This window comes from Gossypium arboreum, chromosome 8 (assembly GCF_025698485.1).
Source record: "Gossypium arboreum isolate Shixiya-1 chromosome 8, ASM2569848v2, whole genome shotgun sequence".
NCBI lineage: Eukaryota > Viridiplantae > Streptophyta > Magnoliopsida > Malvales > Malvaceae > Gossypium > Gossypium arboreum.
Genome location: NC_069077.1, coordinates 138,949,579 through 138,963,713, shown reverse-complemented (window position 1 = coordinate 138,963,713; position 14,135 = coordinate 138,949,579). Strand labels below are relative to the sequence as shown.

General features: G+C 32.1%; 2 protein-coding genes across 2 annotated transcripts; one reads left to right on the top strand and one right to left on the bottom strand.

The window, feature by feature from the left end:
- The first annotated feature begins 624 nt into the window (after positions 1 to 624).
- LOC108468068 (COP9 signalosome complex subunit 6a-like) lies at positions 625 to 4,037 on the top strand. The gene is made up of 10 exons (XM_017768925.2): positions 625 to 1,114; positions 1,204 to 1,292; positions 1,524 to 1,617; positions 2,009 to 2,070; positions 2,185 to 2,260; positions 2,376 to 2,468; positions 2,867 to 2,967; positions 3,375 to 3,430; positions 3,529 to 3,616; positions 3,781 to 4,037. Exons 1-9 carry the CDS (start codon positions 790 to 792, stop codon positions 3,608 to 3,610), a joined length of 978 nt encoding a protein of 325 aa, XP_017624414.1. The 5' UTR covers positions 625 to 789; the 3' UTR covers positions 3,611 to 3,616; positions 3,781 to 4,037.
- A 3,966-nt stretch (positions 4,038 to 8,003) lies between these two features.
- LOC108469507 (scarecrow-like protein 18) lies at positions 8,004 to 9,413 on the bottom strand. Its single transcript, XM_017770383.2, has one exon. It carries the CDS (start codon positions 9,315 to 9,317, stop codon positions 8,004 to 8,006), a length of 1,314 nt encoding a protein of 437 aa, XP_017625872.1. The 5' UTR covers positions 9,318 to 9,413.
- Between the last annotated feature and the right edge of the window lie 4,722 nt (positions 9,414 to 14,135).

The following is a 14,135-nucleotide window of genomic DNA, read 5'->3' as shown; positions in this document are numbered from 1 at the left end:
TAATATAGATATTAAAAAAAGTTAACTTGTTTATATATAAAATTTTAATAAATGAAAAATTTATAAAAATATTAAATATTAAATTATAAATAATATAAATATTTTAAAAAATAATAAGGTTGAGCTTAAAATAGGATTAGGTAACTATTTACAAGTATGGAAAATTTGAATAGAATTTTAAACTCATTTTTCAGACCAAATTAGATTTAGGCAAGCAGAAAGTGTAATTAATATAATGCTTAAACCAATGTTATCTAAACTTGATCGGATTGACTGGTCGTATAGGTTAGATTAGAATTGGCCAGGATAATAATTTGTAAAAATGTTTTTGGATTGATTGAGTCGAGAACTGGTTGGATCAACTCAACTAAACTAAAAAATCGAAAGAACCAATCAAAATTTAATATTTTCTTAAATTTCTATTAAATTTTTTTAATGATTTAGTTTAATCAAATCGTCTAGACGGTTAGATGAAAAATCAGTGATCTAATTAATTCGACTATTAATTCAATATTAAAAAACTTGACTTGAATTTGGCACAAAATTAACTTAACCAAACTAATGAACACCTTTTGCTTAAACTGGGCCGTGCGAGTCACCGACATGTAAACAGTTGTAATTTTAATGGAAACGTGGCTCACTCGTTTGTTCAGTAGTATCATATATAAATACCCAAAAGGAAAAAAAAGATTACAAAAATAAAAAAGTAAATTGGAGAGACTTAAAAGAGTGCCGAAGCCGAAACCGTCGACTGGTAAAATTAAAGAGAAAACAAGAAAAGGGATAACAATGGCGTCATCGTCGAGCAGCGGCCTCACCTTCAAGCTTCATCCGTTGGTAATCGTAAACATATCGGATCACTACACTCGTGTCAAGTCTCAGTTGAACCTTCCTCCGTCACTCACATCCACTTCTTCCGCCGCCACCTCAAATAATAACAATAACAACAGCAACGGTGGCGAAAACAATCAACAGAAACCGCCTAGAGTCTACGGTTGCGTCATAGGTGTCCAAAGAGGTCGAACCGTCGAGATCTTCAATAGCTTCGAGCTTATTTACGATCCTTCTACCCGTTCCCTCGACCGGTCCTTCCTCGAGAAGAAACAAGAGCTTTGTATAATTCTATTCTATTCTATTGAGTCATTTATTTATTTATTTTGGTTATGGATTTAACAATGTGTTTTAATTATTATATTTTTCCAGATAAGAAGGTTTTCCCTCACTTTTATGTTCTTGGATGGTACTCTACCGGTAGCGATGCTCAGGAATCTGATATGCATTTCCATAAAGCCGTATGTTTTCTCAGCCATTTTCCTCGGTTGTTAAAATTTAATTAAATGACTTTGATTTTTAAATTTCATCAGCAAGCATTGATAGAACATAGTGATTACATCCAGTATTTGCAATTACTTTATAATGATTTTTTTTTTTAAATTCTCATATGTAAACTATTTGTGATGGTGATCTTGTTGAATCTTCTTCTTTATGTAATGCATTTCAACACTAATGATTTTCTGTTACAGTTGATGGATATTAATGAAAGCCCTCTCTATGTGCTTCTAAATCCTGCAATCAATCCTGCTCAAAAGGATCTCCCCGTCACAATTTATGAAAGTGGTATGTATCCTTTCTTAATTTTTGAAAGATTTGTTGAGTTTTGTTGATCTGGTCTCCATCTAATTGGTTCCTTCATTATTGTTTTTGTGCCCTATATTTGCTAATTTGATTCATTTATGTTAACTTCCCAAACCCAAAAAATAAATCCTTATCTTGGAGTTATCAATTCATGCTCTTGACTATAAATTATTTCTGACTAATTGTGGAAATCATACTTATCTCCTATTGAAGGAAGTCCATGTACTTGATGTGTATTAGACTAAATTTCATCTTGATGAGGATACACAATGTCTTTCTCTAGTTTATTGTAATTTTGATGAACTTTATTTTTCCGGTTATTCTTTGGCAATAACAATTACTATTCTTCTTGTTCATCATCTCAACATAAAAGAGCTGCACGTCATAGATGGGGTTCCACAGCTTATTTTTGTCCGTTCAAGCTACACAATTGAGGTTCATACTTGTCTTTCTTACCTACCTGGTTTTCTTTTAATTTTCACCAATTGGGATTTGCTGAGATTGCCTTTTTTTTTTTTCTTTTTTTTTTTTTTTTGGGGGGGTTTATAGACAGTTGAAGCAGAAAGGATCTCTGTGGATCATGTTGCCCATCTAAAGCCATCTGGAGGTTCAGCAGCAACTCAATGTAAGCTTGCTTGCTTGTAGCATTTCCTGTCAAAACTGATGATCGAAGCCCCTTTTTTTTGTATTTTATGATTATCAGGGAATTCTTTATGTTTGTATGTTTTTCCTGCATCCAGTGGCTGCTCAGCTTACCGGTATACATAGCGCCATCAAGATGTTGAATAGCAGAATCAGGGTGGTTCATCAATATCTTGTTGGAATGCAAAAAGGTATTTGCCCATTCCTTGTAAATGTAGTACAAATTAAATTTATTTGGAATTATGTTAACATTTGAAAGGTTGTTTTGACATTTCTTTAAGAAAAGAAGCATATATTTGTAGAGGTATATGAAAGCTCTAGACATAGAAAATACTTCAAAATAAGAGTATAACTTTTCATTTTGTTATGAAGTTTTGAAGACTAGATTTGGACTTGTCCTGCATTTTTTTAAAGATATAGACGTCATCTTTGATTGTCTTTATGATTATGACCAGTCATTTCTGATTTCCCGTTGATGTTGGATAAATTACTTCTAGAGGATAAGCTATGACTAAGTTTCATTGGTATTTGGGCTATTGTGGATCAGGCATCCTGAGTTAATGGTAATAGAAATTGTTCCCTGTTTCAGGTGATATTCCTTGCGAAAGTTCACTGTTAAGGCAAGTATCAAGCCTCCTCCGAAGGTTACCTGCAATTGAATCAGAAAAATTTCAAGATGACTTCCTAATGGTGAGCCTCTTTTAGAAAAAAGGAAAAATCTTTTCGAGCTAGTAAAGTGCCGCTACCTTTACTAACAAGGTAGAGTTGTTTTCTACCTATTGTTGTGGGGGATGTTTTGATTCTTCTAGCCAATTTGTCATTATCACCTTCAAAGTGTGCCATTCTAAAATGGATCACCATCCCCTCAAGATGTTAATCCCCAAACTGAAGTACCAGTTCTTATGCGAAGAATTGGAAGACCAATTTATATCTTGAAAGCCTGTTAGACTTTCAGTCATATTATGGTGGTGGGATCTACTCAAAACTGGTGCTTTTGAAAATAAACATTTTTTTTAATGTTAGGGCTAGTTTCACTTTGCTTTTGAAAACTGCGGTTTTTATCCTTTGATCAGTAACAATTTTTTTTTTTCTGTCAGGAATATAACGACACATTATTGATTACTTATCTTGCTATGTTCACTAACTGTTCAAGGTAATATTATGTGTACTTTTATGAAGAAACATGATCTTTTCCATATGCTTTTGGTGAAAGATGGAAGTGATGGGATGTTCTATTCTACTATTTTGCAGCACAATGAACGAGCTGGTCGACAAATTCAACACCGCATACGATAGGCACAGTCGAAGGGGTGGCCGGACTGCTTTCATCTGAGTTTTGGTAAACCTGATGACTCTTTTTGTGCATAGCACCTAGGTTCCTTGCGAGATAAAAAAAATAGTTATGAGAATTAGATGCTTCTCACTTTTGTTTGTTATTATTCATTTCTAGTTTTTGGATTTTTTGATTGGAGAGATTGGTGATGATGGCGTTTCTGTTGGCAGTGTTTTTAAACTCAATTTGATAACGGAAGAAAGTGATATGATTTAACCGGTCAATTGGATAGCTCGTGTTGGTTTGGAATTTAGTTAATTTGGATTTTAAAATTTTCGAATCATGGAACCGATGTATCTTCTGTTAGTTTTACTCAATGATGTTTAAGTCGGGCTGGATTGGTATGTTGGACTGGAAATTAGTTGAGCTACTTGTCTGAAGAAAGTTATTAGATCGAAGAAAGTTATTAGATCGGTTGATTTAAAAAGTACGGATCAGTTTAACTGTGTAAAAAATTGATTGAATTAGATTTTTATTTTTCTCAAAGATTTATTTAATTAAACTAAACGGATTAATTGAATCGGTCAGACTAGCAAACTGATGGCCTGATCAGTTTAGTCATCGGTCCAATTTAGTTTTTTAATTCTTAAAATAATTTTTGAGGTTCGTAATTATGAATCTCAATAATATCGTCTTTTGGATTAGTTTGAGTTACTTTTATGTTTAAGTTATTTTAAGTTTAGATAAATTTGAATTGGATTTATTAATGGGGTTTATTTATACATTTATGATTATGAGTTTGGATTATTATAAAATCTGAAAATGAAGGACACAATGAACAGAGTGGGCGGGCCTGGTCCTGTCACTGCCAGGTCTTACTTCATGGTTTACTTGCTGAGCACGCCCTCATCAACCTAATTATCTTGGCATGTCCCTATAACCCCCCCTATCTTCCTACCTACATGTTTCCTTTTCCTTCATATTTTGGTGCGAAATGCGATGCTACTATTTTATATTTACCTAAATATCCTATATGAACCCTACTTTAAATCTTCAAATAATTCACCGAAAAAATAAAAACTCAAATACTAAATAATTCAGAATATTTTAAAAATTAACAAATATTGATATGATAATGGTTTTGTTTTTGTTTTATATTTTATTATAAAATATTGCTCTAACGAGGCTTGAAAAAAATAATGTTTTAAAGTTTCAACTTAACCTTTTAATAAAAATTTATTTGGTTTTTATATAATTTTTTTATAAATATATATTTAATATATTGTTTTACGTGTGTACTATATACTACTAAACTCTTCCAATTGTAAAAGTAGTATACGAGTTCTTGTACTTTAAGTTAGATTATATTTTGTCCTTTCTATTAAAAATAAGTAAATTAATTTTTATATGTTAGATCAAAGAATAAATTGGTCTTTCTATTAAAATTATATTTATTTTTATTATTAAAATTAGTCTTTGTATGTCAAGATAGAGTACATGTGGCACATTTTGTGTAACTATTTTGATTAATCCATTAGTTATACTAGTTTTTAGCAATAGAAATAGATAAAATTTTAAATAAAAATAATCAATTTATTTTTAATTTAACAGATAAAGATTAATTTATTTATTTTTTAAATAAAAATAAAATACTACTCTTAAAACAGAAGCTTACATAATACTTTTGCCTTCTCCCAATTATTATTAGCTCTACTACAAACATATCCGAAGATCATAATAAAATTCGTGCTTAGACTTAAATTTAAAACAGAATCTATATATAAATATCGAGACTTGAGTTTGAGACACCAACATTCTCATAATATCAAACTTTGACATTTTAACCAGGACTATTCTTAATTTATTCTTAAATTGTGGGTATTTTTTAATAAAGAAAAATTTATATGTATATGAAAAATATATATATATATTATATAAAAAGGTGAGGAAGATACCTATCACTAAATCCTTACAAAATTAATACTATATTTAAGAAAGATGGAACTTTTCACAGAAGAATATCCTCATGACCTCATCGCATCTCATGCAAAAAACCCATCATTTCCATCTCTATATTATTTTTTTCATCTTACTTTACCAATACTTGCAATGATTATTATCAACTAAAAGAAGTAAAAAAATGAAAATAAACAACAATCTAAACATATAAAAGAACAGCTTAAGCTTTTCTCCATCATTGACTTAAATAATGCTTAGTTCATCAATAGAAAAATTTCCCAACATCATTGCGAAGGAGTGAGTTGATTTGCACATTCAGCCTCCTGAGTTTGAGTGTATTTACATATTCTTTTATTTAAAAATTTTAAAAGTTTATATATAAAATAAATATTATATAAATAAAAGAAATAAATTGACTCGTTTAAATATGTGTGGCTATTATTTTCAGAATTGAACTAAAAGTTGATTAAAATATCGGTTTAGAATAAAAATTGATTCATTTAAATGTATGTAGCTATTATTTTTAAAATTAGGCTGAAAACTATTTAGATGTATCAATTTAGAATAAAAGGTTGACCCATTTACCATGCGTAGCCGCTATTTTCAGAACTGAATTGAAAACCTATGGGTTAACTTGTTTAGGTGTGTGTGGCCACTATTTTCAAAATTGAAGAAAAACAGTCGAACTCATTTTTTATTTTTCATTTTTTTATAAGTTTTTAAATGGTTTATTTAATTAAATCAACTAAATCAAAAATCAAAACCTTCTAGGTGGATTCAACAAAAAACACCGAGGATCATAAAGGCGAGCTAAGCAAAGGAGAGGTTACGTCTAAAGAGGGAATGGATAGATAGATGGATGGAACAGAGTCTGTCATGCGGCCATGCCCATGCGTGCAGTGCAACGAAACCCACACCCCACCACCCCCCACCCCCACCACCCCTCGTTTTAGCTCTGTGCAACAACGCCGCCTCAACACGCAAAACCTTAACTGTGCGCACACGTTCTGATACATATATATAATAATATTTAGGGCGTCGTCACCCTCTTGTTACCATCTTATCACTGTCAGCTACCTAAACCCACTCTCCCGGATACCCTTATGTTCCAACATTTGTATTATTTACTATTTCAAGTCTAATCGAGTCGAATCATAAACTAAAATATATATATATTTCTTAGAAATACAAAATCTCAAATATTACTTAAAAAGCATCAAAATTTTTATCATTTGATCTAATAAATAAATTTTATATGTCAACTCAAAATATTTTTATATTTTATTAATAATATGAATATAAATACAATTATTAATTATATTTTATTATATTATTTTAATCTTTCAATCAAATTAATTTTAGGATTTTATTTGATTCTCTCTAATTTTGGAAAAATCGAACCTATTTCATTTAAGCTTTTCATAATATATATGTTTTGAGAGAGTACACAATCAACTAGACAATAATACATTATCAAAAAAATTTAAAAATTTAAAAATGACTTCATCAATATTATTTTGTTAATAAGTATCTGATTATCTCCAACATCAAATATAAACCAGCTTTCCAGCAGAAGCATAGAGCCGTAGGATGACAAAAATTCATGAAATCAGATAAAGGGAATTGGATGAAAAACGAATAAAACAACAAAGGCTACTCAACAAATGGATATATTGAGAGCAGTGATTGATTGTTTAACAAATGTTTAACATACGAGAGTGGTCCAAAATGGAGCTCCACAGGACACGAGAGATCCCTAGCTAGAATGAGGGGTATTTGAAACTTGCATGGGCATGAAGGAGGCAAAGTCCCAGCATAAAATGCTCTATTTTGTGAACTTTTATGGTTTTGTTGAGGGGACATAAGGCTGAAATTAAGGTAACCATGCAATCTCAAACACAACAAACAAGCATATCCCCCCTTACTTAATTCCACTAAACAAATAACCCCCTTGAAAACCTACCCATCAAAAGGAATTTTGGGGAACAAAATACTAAGGTCTATCACTCTTTCCTATACTTTAATCACAAAGAAGAAAAGACAGCATCAAATATTTAAAAATTAAAAAAAAAAAGAGAGAGCACAAATAAAAAGAGACAAACAATCCCATATGATGGTTCAAAAGTTTGAAACTTTTTTTTTCTTTCTCTCAATGGAATAAATTAAGGTATTTTTGGCAAACATTAGTGGATTTAAAGAAAGATCCCTTTTGGTTACACAATTTAATTAAAAAGCAATAAGATTTAATGCTATATAAAGACCAAAAAAAGGGGGGAAAAAAACCCATTATGTCAATGTATTTCGTTACCCGATCCGACCCGACCTGAGTTTTTGAAGATGGAGGAACACCATGGCCTTAGCTTCCCTTGAAAGAGATGTTTCTTGCAAAAGAATTTTTCATGCAACGTATATGCTATAGCCATGCATGCATAGTGAGGGTTTTGGGATTTGATTTTAACGTCACTGTAACAGGAGCTGGGTTAAATGTATATAGCTAGCGCCATGAAGATACAGAGAAAAGGGGACGATTTTGCCAACCTAGGAAAAAACAATTGTTGACAATTTGAAGTTGATAACCCTCAGAAGGATAATGGAGTCTAAGAAGAAGCTTAGCTTGTGAATGTGCAAATGGACTCAATGGAACATTGATAAACCCTGAGCTTCTAAGGATCACTTCCCATGTCTCCAACCTCTCGTGCCGTTCTCTTCGATTCTCGCCTTCGGCCGCCACTATATCGACTATTTCCCGGCCGAACCATATTTGTTCCACCGCCAGTCTTTCTCGGCTATTAGGCGGCAACGTTGCTTCTAAAGAATCAAAGATGGCGGTGTAATAGTCCAAGGCCTCAACGAACCTTTGTAAGAAGAGTGGGTGGTTGTGGTTAGCTTCCCTTTCGGCGACGGTCACCACGGTGGGGTTTAAGGCCTTGATGTGGTGGAGGAAGAGACGGATATCACGAGAATCGTCTTTTAACAACCGGTGGAGATACAACATGCAGTTAACAGCTAGTGCCTCGTCGGGTAGGATCGTGACCATGGAAGTAAAATTAGTAGCTATCCATGTTGGATCTTCATTAAGGACTAAAAGCGGGTGGAACTCGAACCTGAGACCTAATGATTGTGCGAATTTGAAAAGACGGTCGCCGGTTCGGTGAAGAATGTTTAGATCGTGTCCGGTTCCGGTAATTCGAAGCTTCGGCGGTGGGTGGTGAGTGTTGGCTGATCGTTCCGCTAACGCTTGCATCAACGGCGGCCATTGTACACCGTGCATGATGTCGAAATCAATAATATGTATACATTGTTGCCCTACTTGTATAGCTTCAAGAATGGCTTGATTAGCTGTTAAATGAGCAAATCTAATGAATGGAGTTATTTGATTCAAAGAAAGATAACATGACTGTAACGACGGATCAATGTCGAAATTCACCGGACCGGCGGTACTCGTTATCGGAAAGTTAATATCATTCATCATCCTCATCAAGCTCGAACCTGCAAGGCCATGGTGGTGATGGTGGTGGTGAAGACGATTGATTCGAAGAGAAAGCGCTTTAACAAACTGGTGAACGAGCCGCTCGATGGAGTCGCCGGAAGGCGATGACGAAGAGGATAAAATAGACAAAAGGCGAATGGCAGCAGGGAAATCAGATTGAGAAACAAGCTCCGCGCAACTGATGAGTAATTGACGCATCTTTAACGGTGGCTGCCGCCGCTGCTGACGGTGTTGGCTGTGTAGATCTGAAGCTACGAATAAAAATAAACCCTCTTCTTCTTCTTGATCAATGAATGGTGAAATCAATAAACTCAACATAGGTGTGTCAAATCAGAAATGAACACAAAGCTTGAAAACCGATATATATACATACGTATATAAGCAAAAGCTATAGCAGATGCTATATATATAAATAGCGATATGATATAATGCTGAGATAGGGGATATATAAGGACAAAGGAGTAAGGAAGTGGGGTCTGAAGAAGCTTAAAATTGTGGTGGTTATGGTTTAGGGTTTTTTAACGTAAAGTTAGTGATGATGGTGATACAGAGAGAGTTCGTATGATGGAACATTATCTGCCAAACAACAGGGAACCAAACTGATACTGGTAGTAGTCACTAATGCAAAATAGTAGGCCTAGTGGTGTGTTCATATCCCCCCCCCCCCCAAACAATATAAATAATATATGAGATTAATTATGGGGGCTAATTAATGGCAAGTTATTGACTCTGTTAGTATTTCTTAATTTGGAGTGTTTTTAGGGTTTGAATATTATAAGTATTGTTTATTATTTTGGGAGTTTTAAAGTATTTGATTTGATTATATAGAAGGTCAATCATTGAAAAATGATATGAATCTTAAATGATTTGAATCTGAAAATAACTTAAATATGCGGTGATTTAAACTTAAAATGATTTGAATAAGTATTTTGAAATGATTCAAGTTTAAAGTGATTCAAAACCTTTTAATGAATTGACCATAAAACCTTGAATAACTTGAACCGGCTCGAACTAAAATGACATGAAAAAATTTAAGCCTGAATTGACCTTGATCATTTCAAATTTAAACCAAACCTAACTTAGTTTTACCATAAAAGTTAATAGCTCGAACCCATCCAACTCAACGATCTAAATTTGAATGATTTGAAATTGAAATAATCTAAACCCTAGATGACCAAAACTCGAAATGATTCAAACAGGTAACTTGAATTGACTAGAACTCAAAATGTTTTGAAACTTGTAATAAACTTACCTAAAAGGCTCGAGCCTCGAACTAGAATGACTCAAACTAAAGTTACCCTAAAATTTTAAACTCGAACTTAACCTAATCAATTCGTATTTAAACTCGACCTAATTCAAATTTACCATAAAAATCAACAACCTGAACCTAAATTTACAACTTGAACTCAAAACAATTTGAAATTTGAAATGATCCAAACTTGAAATCGAAATGATATAAACAATAAACTTGAAATGATTTGAACCTAAATTGATGAAAACCTAAAATAATTCAAAACCCATAATGAGTTTATCCAAAAAATTCATTCCTTCTCAAACGACACAAACTCAAATTAACCCAAATTTAAATCATCTGAATAACTCAAACCAAAATGATCCCTCGAAATTGGTCCAACCCAAATCTAATTCCACCCATACAAGTCTAGTCTCCTTGTCATCAAACTAAAAGCTTGTTGGTTGTCAATAAATGAGTGAAAAATCAATCTCAACAACATTGATTCATAGTTGTATTGCTCAGGTAAGAAATTGGTTTGTACTTTGATACTATACTAGGCGTTACTAATGCATGGAAAATGACTCTCGCATGTTCCACCACTATACATTTAGTACTATAGACTAGAGGAATTAATGCTCACAAGTAGAGCCGTACGTCTTTAATGCCTAATCAGGAAACGCTACATCTACAAACAAAACAATCAACCCTAAACGGTGTTCATTAATTGAAATGATGTGATGGATTAAGTTGACATGATGATATTATACATACGTGATAATATATTTACTATATAAAATTTAAGAAACAACAGAATTTAACGATTTCCATTTGGATTAGGATTAAAGTTTTGAAATTTGAAATGTATAAATACTAAAGTTGCAACTTACGCTCAATTAGCCCCACAACCCAATTTAAACTTAGTTACTTTTCTTTAATTCGATCATTTTAGTCTTTATATTTTTTGAATTTTAAAAACCCCAATTCAAATTATAGCCATTAAATCTATTAACTGAAACAACGTACCTCTTTTGTGAGTACTATATAGAATTAGGAAGTTGATATGATATTATATGTATGTGATGGTATGTATCTTGCATAAGATTTAAGAAACAACAAAATTTAATAGTTATTATCTGGGCTAAGACTAAAATTATGAAATTCAAAAAATATAAAAACTAAAAGAGATTAAACTACAGAAACTAAACTCATAACAAACATATAATACAAAAATAATGTAATAATTTTAGGTAAAAGTACCATGGAGACTCCTATACTAAAAGTCAGATTGCATTTCGCCCCCTCTACTAAAAAACTGGATAAATTAGTCCTTATACATTAGATCAAAGAGCAAATTGGTTTTGTTAAAAATTTCATCCATTTGTAATGTTAAAAACTGATGTGGTTGACGGAATAACCAGACAGTGACATGTGATGTGCCATGTATATCACATTTTGACCTATAGTGACTAATTTTTAATAGTAAAAATAGATGAAATTTTTAACGAAAAAATAGTAAAATAAAAAGAAAATAATATTTGACTCTTTATATAAAAACTTCCATAATACTTTTACCATAATTATATATAATTAATCAACTAATTTGTGCTTTAAAAATAAAAATGTAAGAAGAGAGTACGAGAATGTTTTTACACATAGATAGAACAAGAGACTGTAAAGAGAGAGAGAGAGGGCGTATATATATATATATGTATAGGCAGAGAGAGAAAGCAGATGGAAAAAGAAAGAAAATGGAAAAGACAAAGAAAAGGGTAAAAGAGAAGGATATTTTGATCCCTCTTTTTTCTTTCTTCTTTCTCTCTCTCACTCACACTGTCTGCTATAATAAATTCAAGACACGCAAAGCCTTAAATGCGGAATTACATTACATATGCGGCACTGCCATTTTAACGCTGACACCTGTTTTTGCCTTACTTGTCCGCTTCTTGGATTCGCTCACCTCACCCCCACCCCCACCCCCCTCCACCAACCCCAACCCCCTCTCACGTATGCTTCTTAGTCTCTTTCAAGCTCTCCTTCGCCAAGGATGAAAATGAATCATCATATCTACATTCTACAATGGAACATTGGGTTTTCCTTCTTTTCTTTAAAAAAAAAAAAAGAGGAGTTGACATTTAACAACAGTGTATATGTTAATGATGCATGCAATGGGCAATGGGCAATGGCTGTATTTTGTTTTGCTTGAAACACAGTCACTTACTTGCAGGGGAAGGGTATCAAACGATGGCCATTTTGGTGTCAGCATTCAGTATAAAACAGTATTCAGAGAAATTGGTAATTAGCACAAGCAACCCCTCTCTCCTCATTGTGCTTCAAAAGGGGTGGTGAGGGGGGTTCCACTCTTTTTGTCCCCATTGGCATTAGGTTGTGAACACGCGCACGTGCGTGTAAAATGGCTGCTTTATTTCCATTTTTATGAAGCAGCTGGGGTACAGTTACAGTAAGCAGCATTAGAATTTTGGGTAGCGTATAGCATCTTCACATGCAAATGAACGAGAGAGAGAGGGGCATAGATAGCAATAAGTGAAAGGTAAAAGAGTGTTTGTGTAAGTCTAATGGCCAAAAAGGCAAATCCCAGAGACTACTTTAATGTTGAAACCATGCATCCATTTCCATGGAACATCACCTTTCCTATTTATTATTATACCCTCCCTCTCTCCCTCTCTCTCTCACACACACACACACACACACACACTCTCTCTCTCTCTCTCTCTCTCTCTCTTTTTTAATGTATATTCCTTTTGATATCTGGATTTGATGTCACACTAAAAAGAATTATCATGTTTTAGAAGATAGGCAAATTGTTGTTTATTAAAAGCATATTAACTAATTTAATGATTAATGGGTTAAGTAATAAATAAGTGTTTATATCTTTATAATTTTAAATGATTAAATTAAATTTTATCATTTTAAAGGATCATAGTATAATTTTACTATTACTAATTTAAAATTTTATAAATTGTAAATGAGCTTAAATGAAAATTTTCCATTTTATGGGGCTGAGGCTTTGCCGGCCCCTTTTACTTTGCTACTGTTAAAAATAATAAGTAGGTAAGAGTTACTTATTACTTAATGAAGAATACCTTAAGTTGATTTACTTTATTTATTTATTTATTTTCAATACTATCTTATTAATTATATGATCATTTAAATTGTTTATTTTATTTAAGATATTAAATTCAATTTCACATTGTTCTCGATTTAGTATTTATTTTTAGATTTATAATATTTATATTTATTAAGAGTATACTTTATTCCAAATTTTAATATGTATAAAATGGAAGGATACAAATGTAATTTTAAAATTATCAAATAGTTTAATTATATTCTATGCTTAATTTTAAGTAACATACTAAACATATTTCATAATTCAAATTCAACACTTAATCTTTTAACACTTAATTTTTCAGTACTTAATATTCAATTTACCAAACAACACTTAAGTTTCAAGTTTGAATTTTATAGATAAAAAAAAATGTTGGAAGAGCTTGCCGATAAATCTCTAAGAGTTAAATTACATTTTGCCCTCTCTACTCAAAAAATAGGTAAATTAATCCACATACATTAGATCAAAAAGTAAAATAGTCATTCTTGTTAAAAATTTGATTCATTTCTACTATTAGAAACTAAAACAACTGACGAAATAATGCCATACGTGTACTTAATGTTGACGTACAATGATCGATTTTTAACAGTAGCAATAGATGAAATTTTTAACAGAAGGACCAATTTTCTCTTTGGTTTAACGTAAAAAGACTAATTTACCCATTCTTTTAAGTAAAGGGGATAAAATACAATCTCACTCTTGATATAGGAATCTCCATATTACTTTTATCCACAGTAGAATTATTTTAGTTCAATTTTCATATTGTTTTAGAGTAAAT